Here is a 15,953-nt window from a genome sequence, read left to right on the forward strand (position 1 = left end):
TGGTCTGCATATGTATTGTGTATATTTAATTACTATTCTAGTCAAGGAAATTGTGGTCATGGTCCATATCTAGTGTTCTACCTAGTAAAATAAAAGGTATTTTGACATTCCTCTTGGGATTCTGATGTAGAAGAAAAGGTTCCGATTCCATGTTTAAATACCCTTAGCGTGCTTACCTGGTGGCCTCTGATGGCTCAGGACGTTTCCAGGTACGCAGTGCCACGCCTTCTACAAAGACAGGCGTGCTGTGGAGCTCTTCTTCATTTGCCACAAGCCGGTTGCCAAGAAACGTGTTTATGGTTTGGGATCCAAGGGCTGGTGAGTGGCAGGCCAAGTGAAAAACATGGTTTCTTTTGCCTTCCTTCTCACCTTCCGCCCTTGCTGCTTTCAGGAAGATCTGCCTGCACTGCAAGTGCCCTCAGGAGGAGCACATGGTGACGGTGATGCCCCTGGCGATGGAGAAGACGGTCAGCAAACTCATGTTTGACTTCCAGAGGAACTCGACCTCGGATGACGACTCAGGCTGTGCCTTGGAGGAGTACGCCTGGGTCCCGCCGGGGCTGAAACCTGAACAGGTACCGTTCTTGACAGGAGGGCAGTTGTGGGGTTGGCTTTCACCTTTGTCTTACCCGTCCTTCCTCATTCCAGTTCAGAAGGGAGAGTTGACTTTGCTGAGTCAGAGAAGTGGGGCTACATGGGATGAAGATGTCTGAGGCCCCAGTGGGAAACCAGGAAGAGAAATGAAACTGAGCCTTGGGTGGGCCTAATTAGCCTTGGGTGGCTAATTCATTCTGTATTGCCATGTTTAACTGTTACCAAAAGGTTGTGTCGAAACGTCTAGAAACATTAGGTAATGAAACTTCATTTTTGGAGAGGGAAGGGACGTTCTACAATGGCCATCAGTCTTAATGTTAAGATTCTTTGTAGGGCTTCCCTGGTGGCGCAGTGGTTGAGAGTCCGCCTGCCGATGCAGGGGACACGGGTTCGTGCCCCTGTCCGGGAAGATCCCACATGCCGCGGAGCGGCTGCGCCCGTGAGCCATGGCCGCTGAGCCTGCGCGTCCGGAGCCTGTGCTCCGCAACGGGAGAGGCCACAGCAGTGAGAGAGCCGCGTACCAAAAAAAAAAAAAAGAGATTCTTTGTAAAGGAGAGTAAGGAAATAAGGATTTACCTTATTCTTCCCAGTGATCTAATGCTGTGTTCAAAAGTTTGGCCTGGTTTTACAAAGAAAGACATTGACATTTCCTGAAATATTTTGGCACTGCCAACAGGCTGTAAATATTATTAGCTTGGTTAGATGAACTTGGTTTATTTCATTTCACTGCATTTCTCTCAGTGATATACAGCTTCTGCTTTGCATTTCTTGGTACTTGGAATTTTCTCTTCCACGAGCCTCATGTTGGTTTAGAAGCCCCTCCTGTAAGCTGGATGTTGTCATGATCTTCCCTGTGTGTCTCTGAGAGACAGGTTTATCAGAATCTTAAGTGTTCAACCACTATACCCTTCCTCTGACACAAGAAGTTTCTTTCTGTGGAGATCTTCTCTATGTCTGACAATGTTTTGAAGCTTAAAAACCCTAAAATGTGAAGTCAGGAACTGTAGATGTGGTGATGCTTTTAGAAAAGGTTTTTTATGGTTAGGGAAGACCTAAGAATTCACCAAGAACTTAAGGATGGGACCCTGATAACATCTCTTTGGTTAGCCATTTCTTGTCTATGGCCGTACCACCCTGAATGCACCCGATCTCGTCTTTCGTTAGCAATTTCTTCTTCTTTCTTTCTGAGGTTGTAAATTAACAGATGAAATCAAGCACACAGGCAGGATTTGTTTAGCCAGCAAAGGATTATTTAAATTTTGAATTAGTCACTAATACTTAAAAATTACTAACACTTAAAAATTAGGAAATTTTAACGTTTCAAATCTTACTCCTCAGGGATTTGTGTGCAGGCCATTGAGTTGAGCACTAGTACTCTAGTACTAGTGCTCAACTAGTACTCAACTAGCACTAGTTGAGCACCAGGAAGTGTTTAGAAAGAATGACTCTCCAAGTCACCCTAGTCTCCACTAAGCCCATTTCATCCTTTTGTGTTAATCTTCCTACACCCTACAGGCACTTCCGGTTTGTGATCTCTACTCTGATTCTTACTAGGAAGAAAATGTCTTAGAATAGAAACATTCACAGAAAATAATCTCCATGAGAATTGAAGGGACTTCTGTGTTGGGTTATCAGCAGAAAGAAAGAAGTGTGTTCTCTCTTAGTTTGTAGGTTAAGGTTATATATCTTGATTTTCTTCTGTTCCAGTAAGGACTGTATTATTAAAGAATAAGTTGAAGAAGAATGAGAGTATTTGATTGAGTGTGTCTGGAAACTCAGATGAGGTGGTGGGTGACTGAATATCTGTGTTTGACATCACGATTCTACTGGCAGTACTTGAGCAGTGAGTTTTCACACCTCGATACAGCTGTGAGCTTGTTTCGTTTTCTTGCTAACCTCATTTCCTGCAGCTTCTAAGAGACCCACCCTTCTTTTATTCACATTGCTTCCTGCTGAGTTGGCCCCTGAAATTCCAAAGTTAAGCTATTTTCAGTTCCCTGCTTAGGTAGATTCTTTTCTAAGGCCATTAAATATCATTCTTTGATGTTCCTATTCAGAGAACATTTTCTGCTGCCCCAAGAGAACAGACAGTTGCAGAAAGTAAAGGTCTTGGTTACATTCACCAATTCCAAAAGTAAGTGCTTATGTATTTTTGAAGGCCACTTGCCTCATCCAAAGTGAACGTCTTTGGAAAACATAAAATGACTTTCTTTGATTTCTTTTGAAAGAAAAATGTTTAATGCTAGGTCTTCCCTCTGGGCACAGTGGTTAAGAATCCACCTGCCGCTGCAGGGGACACTGGTTCGATCCCAGGTTCGATACCTGGTCCGGGAAGATCCCACATGCCAGGGAGCAACTAGGCCCATGTGCCACAACTACTGAGCCTGCGCTCTAGAGCCTGTGCTCTGCAACAAGAGAAGCCCACGCACCGCGATGAAGAGTAGGCCCCGCTCGCTGCAACTAGAGAAAGCCCACGCACAGCAATGAAGATCCAACACAGCCAAAAAAAATTTTTAAGTAAATAAATAATAAATTTTTTTAAATGATTAATGCTATTAAACAAGTGGTTTGAATTATGTCAGGTGGCAAGATATTCCCATCTCTTATAACTGTATTTTTCTTTAAATGGTTTTCTCTATTCTGTACACTTACTCAAACCTATATGATACAGATGATTAGAAAGGAAATTGTCCTCTGGAGAGAGACTGTCTCTTTAAGCCATTTGAAGGGCTCTATATTTGCCTAATAAAATATGGATCTGTATTAAAGGTGTTTCAGGGGATCATGTTGCATGAAAAAATGGTCTTCAAATTTTTTAATTATGAGATCTTTTAAAGTCTATTATTAATGGAACTGATGATGGGTTTAAAGATTTTTTAAAAGCTGCCTAGTAGCTTTTAGAAAAATCTGAGACCCTAAATGCCTTTTACTAATAAAAATTCTGATGTTTAATACGATATTAGTTGTCTCTGGTTTGAGAAAAAACATTTTTCTATCTAGAGGAATTACAGTGAACATTAAAATGCTTTGTGCCGGAGGAGAAATAGTCAAGACCAGTTAGGGTTCCAAGTAACGTGTTTTCATTCTTGTTAGAAACCTTTCATTTTATTCCCTGGTCGTGGGGTTGGTAATATGCCTTCAGATGACACTCTGTTATTCTTTTTCTTCTGAGAAATGCCTTCAGTTCAATATAATGTGAACGAAAGTTACCTCCGTTTTAGGGAGGTGTTCTTGAACACGGGCACTTAATTTTATAAAAATCCATTAGCTGCAAAACGCAACCTTCTTAAAATAGTGTGGAAAATGATAAATGTAACAGTCGATGCTGGAAAAGAAAGGCTTCTATCTTGTATTTTTTTAATGGCTGGACTGACAACTGATCAGAGAAGTTGCCCAGATCCTTTGCCTCTGCTCGCTGCAAATGAGGTGTTTAGTATTATCCAGAGAGCCCTGCAGAGGCAGAGCAGAGAACTGGGGTCTTCCCTGATTGACCATCTGAAGTCATCTATAAGGCTCCAATTTCTCTGCAGGCTTGAGCAATTCATTGTATGTGCCCTGTCTCCTAGAGATGCTATGGTGATACATTTACAGTAGATAATACTTTAGGAAGAATTTGGAAATTACTTAACAAGTTTTAAGAAAGGAAAACGGTGAGCAGGGTTTCTCAGTCTCAGTGCTTTTGACGTTTTAAGCTGAATAATTCTTGGTGTTGGGGCGGTCCTGTGCATTGTAGGATGATTAACAGCATCCCTGGCCCCCACCGACTGGATGTCAGTAGCACTCACCACCCTCTCCTCACAACACTGGGATGACCAAACATATATCCAGATATTGCCCGTTGCCCCTGGGGGATGAGCTGGGCACCCCAGTTGAGAACCACTGGGTAAAAGTAATGGTAGAACCTGGGGTACATGTCAGCACAAGTCTGGCCCAATCAGGACAAGAAAAGCATGGCTCAATTCAGCAGACCTTTATTTGAGCACCTACCAGGTCCTAGCCCTGGTGTTATAGCTGCTGCCTTGAAAGGAGGCTGAGTGTTTAGCAGAGTGAAAAAGGTGATCCCACGCTGCTCAAGCAGAGGCCAGTGCTCTCCGAGGTGGACTCTGCCATCCTCCCAATAGGTCAAAACAAGAAGTGCAATGGTGTGAGGAGCAGGTGACAGGTGGGTCACCGTTTGTCCTCCAAAACCGGAATAGCTTTCTCCTTTTATAATGGGAAAACTTGCCCATTGAAAAAAAGGGAAAGATAAGATGAAAGAAAGCAGATAAAAATCATAATTCTACCAACCAAGGAAAATTGTTTTCCAACCTTTTTTGCATGTGTGTAACAAGGATCTATATATATGGGGTACATTTCTGTTTTGTTTTGGACAAAAATGTGGTGATGCTATCCATTTATCCTGCAATTCTTTTCAGTTTATGTACGATGAACTTTTTTTCTGCATTTTTTCTATATTTAGACCCAGATTATCTTTGGGAGTGGCTGTATAGTTCTCCGCTGGTACTTAACTAACCTGTAGTGGCACCCCCCACCACTAGGGCGTGCTTGGAAATGTATATTTAGAAGCGGGGGTTGAGGGGTGGGGGAACTTCCCTGGCGCTCCAGAGGTTAAGACTTTGCCTTCCAGTGCACGGGATGTGGGTTCGATCGCTGGTCAGGGAGCTAAGATCCCACAGGCCTTGAGGCCAAAAAACCAAAACATAAAACAGAAGCAATATTGTAACAGATTCAACAAAGACTTTAAAGACGGTCCATATCAAAAAAAAAAAAAAAATCTCAGAAGCGGATAGTTATTGTCAAAATGACTAGGGAACTCCACTAGTATTTTAGTGGGTGGGGGCTTGGGATGCTAAACAGCCTGAAAAGTATCAGATGATCGTGCTCGAAGGAGAATGGACCCCTCCCAAATGCCAAGAGTACCACCATCGAACAACCCTGAACTGAAAATTTATTGTTGAACGTGTGCATCCTTGGTAGCTTTTCTCTCTATTAAGTAAACGGTAGCAGCCACCCTTTCTGTACACTTGCTTGCTCCTCGCCTTCAGCATGATTCCTGGAGGTGGATAGGTCACGTGTAAACCTCTTTAAGACTTTTGATTCATTGTGCCAAACTGCCCTCCAGAAATGTTGTAACCAGTGCGTCTTCTGGGTGGATAGACTTCATTGGGTACATGAGGATATGTTTTTTTTAATTAGTGCGTCTACTCTTGATCCTTGAAAATCTGAAGAGACCATCAGATTGCTTCTCCTGAGTTGAGTGTCCTTTTCATTGATGTTTCGTATATTCCAGGTATCCATGGAGAGTTCTCAAATGTGGATGTCACCAAATGTTAGTCATTTTACCTTGACCTTAACCGTATTTTTGCATGTAAAGAATAACCATTGGGTTATTTGTCTGGAACTCTCAACGTTCACTTCAAACTATTGCAGGAAGGATGAAGAGTGGATACTAGAAGTAATTGCCCAATTTTTGGCTTTCAAAGCATTCTTCCATATGTGGCAAAATAGACCCTCCAGTACTATCTAAAGATGGGGGTGAATTAGCTGGTTTTGAGCCCTGTGAAACTCTAAAATCTCTCTGCTGAGGGTACTTAAAATTCTTTACTTGGCTTTTCATTTTAATTTAATGACTATTACTCATCCATCAGATGTCAGAGTAACTGTGTCTCCTCAAGGAGTCTCTCTGGCCACCCCGCTCTCCCAGTACAAGGCTCCTTGCTCTCCAGTCCCACGCTTTGTGACAGTCCCCACAGTTTTCCTTTTTAGTGCCTCTCCAACTTGTAATTACTTAGTGGCGTAATTTTTTGTTTAATATTTGGCTCCCCCACTTTGCTTTAAGATCCAGGAGGGCAGAGATCTTGTCTGCTTTGTTCTTCGGGAATTTTCCAGCACCTAGCACAGCACCTGACATGTGGCAGGCACCCCCCACTATTTATTAAGAGGCAGGCAGGTCACCGGAGTCCTCTGCAGAAGCAGAGATGTTCAGGATTGCATCACACAGTGAAAAGATAAAGGTCTTTTAAATGTTTTTCTACATGAAGAATTAGTCTGTATCCATTATTCCTACTTCCTCTATTTCTCTTAAAAGTATGTATTCCAAGCATATTCCCCTAATAATCCCAGCTGCTTCAGAGATGTCTTAGGTTGCAAAGGGGCAGGAGATGGGTGACATCTTGGGAAGGACTATGCAGCAGCACAAACCTATGGCAGCACTGCAAGCTCCAAGGCTCAGGCTCTGGAACATAGTGTGAGGAACCAAGGGTCTGGCAGAAGCCCTCTGTGTTTCCAAACCAGAGGACCATTTGTGTCACAGTAAAATTTGGAGAACCCATTGGGAGGCACAAGGTGAAGGGGAAGCAGCATAGCCCAGTGGGAAAGAGCCTCACTTCTGGAGTCCAGTAAATCTGGCTACTGCTCCATCCCTTTCCGACCTCAGGAAAGTTGTTCAGCTTCCAGGAGCCTCAGTTTCCTCCTGATGATGATGATAATGTGGAGAAAATTCTTAAACTTTCATCGAACACTTGTTATGTGCCCACCACCATTTTCAACTTTGTGTGCATTACTGTATTTAATTCTTATAACAGCCATATTCGGTATTTATCATTCCTGTCTCTGTGTTAGAAGTGAGTAAAGCAAGGCTCAGAGAAGTGGAATAACTTGCCTGAGGTCACACAGCTAAGGAGTAGCAGAGAGGGATTCAATCTCAGATACCCTGAGCCAGGAGCTGTTACTCTTAGACCTCGAGAGCCCAGGGCTGATCTGGTCCCGAGTCAGGGAGTGTGTAGAAAGTTCCTAGGGCAGTGTGTACATGTAGTAGATGCTCAGTAAAGTGATTGTTTCCTTATCACTCTTCTTGTGAAGCTATAGTGAGTGTTGCTGATTACTACTGCCCTGAGCAGGCAGGAAGAAGCGGGGAGGGAACATAAGACTGTCCAGGACAGAAGAAGGTTATGTCGTGTGGAAGAGGGACATTAAACATAGGGTTAACCAGAATCCAGGATTCCTTCTCAGCCTGCTCAAAGGCTTTTAATCAAATCATTTTGATTGTGCTGCTCCAGGACCCTTCCTGTTCTCCAGGTTCTCTGCTGTGGGATTGTCGTAAAGGTGCAGCTTCTTTCTAATGAAGTTCTGGCTCCACTGAGCCAGAGCAGCTTGGACAGGGGACCAGAGGGAGCCACCTGACTCTGAAAAATCCAGTGTCCCAAGCGGGCTTCGGGGGCCGTCTGCTGTAGAAATGAGGTCTGCCACCCCCTTCCTCGGTGCCTGGGGTCACCTGCAGCATCACAGTCCCTGGGCCCGGGAGGAGTGAGTGAGCCCCCAGGGCGTTTTCTGTAGGCCGCTCAGAGTGCAAAGAGAACCTCCCCGCAAAGAGAATGGCCTATATTGAGGATCTGCAGGTCAGCCGGAAGTGTGGCTCCTTGCTCTGTCTCTCTTACTTTGCCTCTCACAGTCTCTTTAGCAGCCATCTCCAATGGGTGGGCTTCATGGCAGCTCTCCACTGCATTTTCCCCCCTAGTCAGAGTGGAAGAATGAGAGCGTACGCTGGAGAACGTTGTGACAAAGGAATAGCGATCGGCCTCTTTCCGTTCCTTCCTTCCCTTATCTCCTGTGCACCTACTCTGTGTCAGGCACCGTTCTAGGCACTGGGGGGTAAAACAGTAACCAAGATCACTGAGGTTTCTGCTGCACTGTAGTTCTAAGTGGAGGTGTTGGAGACCTATACATTAGAAAGCAAGGGACTAAGATAATTCAACATTGTGATTTTTTAAATGATGCTAATAGTAGTGCTCTAAACATTTAATGAACTCTAACGTGTGCCAGGCACTATCCTAGGTGCTTTGGGAGGTATCCTAGTGCTTTGTCTCATTTAATTTATACTATGAAGGAAATAAAGTAGCTTCTGTGATCATGGCTGTGGGCCAGAGTGTTGGGGAGGGCGGGGGTTCGCTAATTTAGATTGATTGGCCAGGAGCAGACTCTCTGGGGTGGTGGTCTTTGAGCTGCTACTGAATGACATGAGGAAGCCCACCCTGCAAAGATCTGGCTTGTTGCAGAAGTTCAGGGATTTATGTGAAGCTCAGAAGTAAGATGAAATCCGTACCGACTTTGTATGTGCACACAAATTTGGGGAGAGTGTTGTTGGATGGTCTGGGGAGAAATGAATAGGGCCCATGCAGTGTTGAGCTCTGGCCAAGGTAGCCACCGACATGAGGGCTGGGCAGTCCCACTGCTGTCCCCACCCTGGGAAATCGAAGGAGCCCCCATCACCCATCACCTTGATGTTTCTGCCTGTGGGCGGAGATAAGGCAACAGAGATCCCCCATTCAGAGATGACTAGAGAGGGAACAAGGAACCTTCCCCATGCCAAGTGCATAATACATACTTTACATACGTTTATGTCTACCCCTTTTGTCATACGCCCTACCTTCTAAAATGTGAGCCTGTTGGAGGGAGGCAGACAGTGTCTTGCTCACCGCTGCATACTCAGTGCCTAAAATAATGTCTGATACATTATTCAATAAACAGATGTTATATGAATAAACAGTCCCATTTAATCCTTGTCTAAAATCCTCCACTTCCCACTGAATACCCTGCAGCTCAGAGAAAAGCAGGCTTGACCAGGATGTCACAGCTAGTAATGGGCAGAGCCAGGATTCACAGCAGCCTTATTTGAGCTCCTCTTCCTTCACACCCACCCCGCCCTCCGCCCTGCTTTCCATGGTGATCCACCCAGGATATCAGATCCGAGGGAGCCAATTTGGCATGTGTTGGAGGTAGCGGCATGCCTCACACTAGGCTCTTTCATTCTCGGGGGAGGGAGATGGTTCCTCATCTCCACATGACCCTGGTGACTAAGGAATTCCTCTTTCCCCACCTCCAGTTTCCCCATCGCTGCAGGAAGTAGCATGGTCCTACCTTCAAAGGCTTGTTTCCCCATCAGCAATCTCTTTTATCTCTGGCTCTTCTCTATCTCTCATCCTGGCTGGGAGCCCGCTTGGTGACAACCACATTTCGTCTTCTTCCTCCAGTGGCCGTCATGTTCCTAGTACTGTGTCACATACCTGGGCACTCAATAGTGATATTCATTGAGCAGATATTTATCAAGTGATGACTATATTCCAGGTACTGCGGTAACAGCCATGAACAAACAAACAAGTATCCTTGCCCTTAGGGAGCTGACACTCTAGTGGAGAATACAGACAGATGAACCACTGAATAAACAATACACTTTCAGAGAGTGATGTGTGCTGGGAAAGCAATAAAGAAAGGGTGCTGTGATTTAGAGCCAGGGTTGGCAAAATTTTACTGTAAAGAGCCAGGTACAGATAGTAAATATTTTAGGCTTTGTGGGACATACAGTCTCTCTCGCAGATACCCAACTCTGACGTTGTCATGGAGAAGCAGTCATACACAACACATAATGAATGGGCATGGCCATGTGACAATAAAACTTTATTTACAAAAACGGGCAGCGGGCCTGATTTGACCCACAGGCTGTAGTTTGCTGGTCCCTGATTTGGAGAATCTACTTTAGATTGTGGCGTGGGGGCGGGGGGGGGGCAAAGAAAGCCTGTCTGAGGAAGTGACATCTGAACTGAGTTGTTACTTGGAATGATGGTTAGATTACTCAGATTCAGCCTGTTCCAGCGGTTGTCAAAATCTGGTTCCCATGCCTGCAACATGAGTATCATCTGGGAAATTAGTGAAAAAATACAGATTTTCAGGCTCTGTCCCAGACCTACTGAACCAGAGCTCTGGAGGTGGGCCCAGCATTCTCTTTCAACAGGGCCTTCAGGTGTTTCTGATATAGGCCAAAGCTTGAGAACCGCTGCTCATGGGTTACGGAAAACAAGCAGTGTTGGAAATTCGTGGAGCCAAATCTTGGCTCTACCACACATTAATTCTATAACCTTGGATGCCCTAAGCCTCAGTTGTCTTGTCTGTAAAATGAAGAGACTTTTATGCCAAAGTCTAACGTAGCTGTGAAGGCTCAATGAATTACTCTCTAAAGAGCCTAGGAGATCTAGGCTGACACATGGTAGGTCCTCATAAAATGGTAGCTGCAGTCATCAGCAGCCTCACTGGCTGGGTCTTCAAGACACTGATGCAGATTTGCCCATGGGGGGCGATAGAGGATGAGCCCCAGCATCTTCCCCGTGAGCAAGACGTCTTTCATCCCCAGCCTGTTGCCCCTGACTGACATACCCTGAATATGGCCTGAACACAAGGCTGTTTGTTAAAGGAGAATTCAAGATACTTTTACAATTCTTTGACTGGTCCTGCTTCTTCAGCTCTCTCCTTGGCCTGTTAGCCCAGAAGATGCTCTGGCCCCTGCTGTTGCAGAATCATGAATTCTACATCTGTGACTCACCACTGGGCTGGGGCCGCAGTGCCAGGCACTCAGCTTCACCATTCACTTTCAGGCTATTGACAGTTTGTTCTTTTTATGTAAGAAGCTATTTGTACCAAGAGGGACAGAGGCTGGCAGGTGTGGGTGCAGGGAGAGAAGAATGACGAAGTAGTTCATCTCTCTAGGCCTGCTGGGTCGTTCTGGTTCATGGGGAGGGAATCTAATAACCCCTCTAAAAGCTCCACAAAAACCATCATTAGACTCGCCAGCCATTTGCTGTGTCGTCTTCATTTCATTACTCCATCAGCACATGCTGAGCTCAAAATGGAATTTCATGGCTGCGGTGAGACACATGACTCTCCAACTGGATTGGATTAAATTTCTTCTAAGCTGCGTCTCTTGTGTTAGCTTTCACTGTCACTCACCCGCGTGTTCTCAGTGCTGTGCGAGGAGTGAGTGGGGAGAGGGGAGTTGAGAAGGAAGCAAGGAGGAAGCCTGAATGCGTGCGGTCTCGTCCAGTTCTCAGGAAACCAGTCACATGAACGATGCTCTGTTGATCTTGGCTCCAGAAATGCACTGACGTCATCGGATGGCAGTGGGAAATGTGCCTGTCTGTGCAGCCTTCAGTAACATTGCCTGTTAATGAACTCGTTTTCAAGGGAGCCGTCAGAGATGGGACCAGAATTGGGGTGTAGACCGGAGGGCCTCTGCCAGATGAAGTCAGCAGCAGGGTGGCCAGATGCCACCAGCAGGGCCCTGTTAAGGCTCGTTTGCAGAGTGCAAGGCCCGGAGAAGCCAAGGCCCATTTGCAGACGTGGGAGGGGAGACCTGCCATTGGAGTTCCCAGCTTTCAAGGCAGATGGCTCCAACCTTTATAGTAAATGTGTTCCAGGATCCTGGAGATGAGGAGTGAGCCTCAGGACTTCAATATCCTGTAGGCGTTCACAGCTGCACACCCTTTCTGCTGACTGAGCAGCCTACGCTGTGGGCTGCTGCGACAGTTGATTTACTATCAAGATGATCCCCTCTGCCTTCTGACTCATGAGACATTTTGAGCAGTTTCATGGGATGGTTGGATGAATCTACCATCAAGGCAACTGGTGATTACCTTCCTCCACCTGTCCATCTACTTGTCCATCCGTTCGTTCATTCATTAGGGCATCCAGCCATGGATTCATTCGGCAATTATTTATTCAGTGCCCATCAATTGCAAGCCCTTAGTCTAGGTGTGATTTCACTGTGGCTGTTTTCCAGGTTCAGGGTAGAACTGGAGCTTCCCAGGGCCTGTCTTGACGTTGTGCTTTGTGTAGCATACGGTTATTCACAGGCAGGTGTAGACAGTCCCTCTTTGAGGAAGACCCACACAGACTTCAGGCTCTGTGCTGGTGTCCCATGGCTTCTGCCTTGTAAGTACCTATCCCCTGGAGCTCGTAGTGTTCAAGAGTATAAGCTTTGAGTCTGACCAACTCTGTGTTCACATCCTAGCTGTGTTGCTCACAAACATTGGCCTAGTTCATCCACTTCCATGAGCTTTCATGTCATCATCGGAAAAATAAGGATGTCATTATGCAACTGTAGCATGGTTGTGAGACTTAAATGAGGCAATGCCTTAAGCATGGAGCTTTAAAAATGGCAGCTTTCAGCTTTCTTTTTAATAGCCCCAAATGTCCATCAACAGATGAATGGTTAAGCAGATTGTGTTGTATCATAGAGTAGAATGCTACTCTATAATAAAAAGGAATGAACTCTTGATAGATACAACAACATTCATGAATCTCAAAATCATTATTCTGAGTGAAAGAAACCAGACCATAAAAGTACATACTGTTCGATTCTATTTATATAAAACTCTAGAAAATTTGAACTAATCTGTAGTGACAGAAAGCAGATCAGTGGTTACTTGGGGATAGGGAGGCACATGGGGAGAGGGTAGGAGAGAGGAATGACAGAAAGGCAGAGGAAACTTTTGAAGGTAATAGGTATTTCGGTATCTTGATTATGCTGATGGTTTTGTGGGTATATGTATATGTCAAAACTTACCAAGTTGTATACTTCAAATATGTGAAGCTTATTATATTTCAAATACCTCAGTAAACCAAATGAATGAAGTTGCTCTTTAGCAAACAGGAAGGCAAGCATCTTCGTTTGCCAGTGCCGGAGTCTTCCTAAGGTTTCATGGTTGCCTTAGGAAGTAACTGAGCCCTCTGACCAAGTGCTGTCAGAAAGAATTGCTGAATATTAATTATGCACAGTAAATATGGAGATTTGGGACAGAAATTCATCAACATCCAGATGGATGGCACTAGAAAATCAGTTCCACAGACTGGCTCATTTCATCATCTCTGTAAATGCTCTAGGACGGTGCCTAACACGTACTTGGCACTCGGTAAGTAGTGGTGGTAGTTATTGCTATGGCAATTAGAAAGACTGGTAAAAAACTCAGTGATCATATCTTGCTAAGGAAAGATAATTATTCAGGTAATTTCTGAACCTATACCTCCTGAACCAAAAGGATAAATTCATAACCTCTCAGCTTGGTAGGGGATCAGGGCTGCCACATACGGTTGTACAGTTTGTATACTGCACAAAGGTGCCTGGCCAAGGGGTTGATTAAAGGTTGATATTCACCTAGGCTCTGGTGACTACCAATCAGAGTAGGACATTTTATTTAGCCTAGGACACCTTGCAGTTTACTTGGGTGTGGTACAGGACTCTCTCTTCTGAGACTGGGAGCTTGCTTTTCGTAATTTGTAGTTGTGGTGGAGGGGGGGGTGTGTTTTTCTAATTTCCATTAAGGTACTAAAAAGTCTAGCAGCAACCTGGGAGGGACTGTAAACATTAACTAGCCTAGCTCAATGATGACTTTTCATGCTTGCCCTGCAATCCTGGAGTCCTAGGAAACCTCCTTTCTGATTCTTGCCAAAGGGTATTACGAGTAAGAGGGGGATATCCTCATGTTCACTGGCATTGAGTGTTTGGTGGAGGGGAGGAGGTAGGTTATAATTTCCCGAGTTTTGATGGTCAAGATTTTGAACACTTAAGCCCCCTTTTGTTCTCCCCCTCCTCTTCCATCATTTTGCAAATCATTGCAAGTGTCATAACCTTGGACAGAGACACAGGCAGAGAAAGGAGTTGAAATGCCAACCAACTAATTTTGTCAGCCACTTGGCAACTCTGTTCATATTGTTTGAGGGAGAGGGTCAAGTCAAACTATAAAAGTAAATTTGAGGTTGGACTTGTGCATGGTTTTGAAGCACCCATCCTCTCCTGGACCCCATTGCTGTATGGAAATCAAGAATTCATCTGGATGGGGAATAGGACATGACAAATAGCTCTGCTGAAATATGGTCAGTGGGTGGTCTTTCCCAAGCATAGTGATTAAAAGCCATGACTGTGGTATCAGATACATATGGAACCTGATCCAGCTCTGCTACTCTCTGGCTATATTTATGATTGGAACAGGTTATTTAACTTGGTGAAGTCATCTTTCTTCATTTATAAAATGAAGATAGTAATGATTCCTGCCTTATAGGGCAACTGTTCCAGAACCTGTATTTCAAGAACCCGGTATTACATATAATTACTTTTTCTTTTTTTAAAAATAAATTTATTTTATTTATTGCTTTTTGGCTGCGTTTGGTCTTCGTTGCTGTGTGCGGGCTTTCTCTAGCTGTGGCAAGCGGGGGCTACTCTTCCTTGAGAGGGCTTCTCATTGTGGTGGCTTCTCTTGTTGCAGAGCATGGGCTCTAGGCGTGCAGGCTTCAGTATTTGTGGCACACGGACTCAGTAGTTATGGCTCGCGGGCTCTAGAGCGCAGGCTCAGTAGTTGTGGCACATGGGCTTAGTTGCTCCACAGCATGTGGGATCTTGCAGGACCAGGGCTCGAACCCGTGTCCCCTGCATTGATAGGCGGATTCTTAACCCCTGCGCCACCAGGGAAGCCCACATAAAATTACTGATTGGAAAGGTCAATTAGTATGAAAACACTTTTCTTGGAAAAGCACATCTGAAGAAGAAAAAAAATTGAGAACTAAGTCTGAAGTTCTTGTCCAGAGATTGGAGGGAGCAGGGGTGGAGGAGACAAGACCCATAGAAATAAGGCTTCAAAGATTATTAAACCTAAACCTTGTAAGTGATATTTAAGAAAACAATCTCAGAGAAAGTATATGACTTGGACATTGTCATATAGAGCCAGAATTTAGAGAGCTGAGTTAATTTATTTCACCACTCTTCCCCTTACAATACCAGGGAGAAATACCTAGTGACTGTAGAACAGGCAGATGTACAGAAAAGGAAGCATTCAAGTTCAGGAAAGGGTTATGAATCAGAAAAGTTCAGTTTCAGACCGTGGTTACCTAAGTGAACTTCACCAAGTTTCTTAGTACCTGCTAGCTTCTGTTCCCCATTTGGAAAATAAGGATGTGAAATCTTTCCTTCCCACTCTAAAGTAAGAATAAACAAAATAATGTTTCCAAATTGTTAGAAGAAAGGTGTTAGAATTAATGAACAATAATTACTATTGTTATAATATACTGTATAGCCTTCATAATTTGTCTATTTGGTCTTTCGATGCTAAGAGACATATTTTTAAATCTCTCACATTGTTTATAGATTTGTTTCTTCTTGTACTTCTGTTTTGCTTATATTTTGAAGCTATATTTTTGGGTGCCTAAAAGTTTATGAATACACTCCAACTTTTAAGATTATTTTCCTTTTATTATTTTGTAACTTCTTTAAACTTTTTTGCATTTAATTTATTTTAACATGAAACTCATTTTTATGGTTCTTAAAAAGTTTATGAACAGATGCATTAATAATATTTTCCAGGAATATAAGTAGGGAAGTGATAGCTCAATCAACAAATTGTGTCACTAATAATTTTGAAATGACCAAGAAGCTATTAATCAATTGTGACATCACTTTAAATCCATCCTAATTATACTTACTTAAATATAAGTTTTCTTCAGTATTAATATTGCATACCGGCTTTTTTCAGGGGAATAATTGC

At 44.0% G+C, this 15,953-nt stretch overlaps 1 protein-coding gene across 5 annotated transcripts in view; it reads left to right on the plus strand.

Annotated features, from left to right (window-relative positions):
- Positions 1–15,953, plus strand: part of PRICKLE2 (prickle planar cell polarity protein 2) — a 349,942-nt gene that overhangs the window by 247,627 nt on the left and 86,362 nt on the right. For all 5 annotated transcript variants that reach the window (XM_059075783.2, XM_067043732.1, XM_067043730.1 and 2 more), the window contains one exon: positions 392–575. In XM_059075783.2, coding sequence (XP_058931766.1) covers positions 392–575 — 184 coding nt within the window. The remainder of the gene's footprint in view (positions 1–391; positions 576–15,953) is intronic.

The sequence above is a fragment of the Kogia breviceps genome, chromosome 10, assembly GCF_026419965.1.
Source record: "Kogia breviceps isolate mKogBre1 chromosome 10, mKogBre1 haplotype 1, whole genome shotgun sequence".
NCBI classification, from domain to species: Eukaryota; Metazoa; Chordata; class Mammalia; order Artiodactyla; family Physeteridae; genus Kogia; species Kogia breviceps.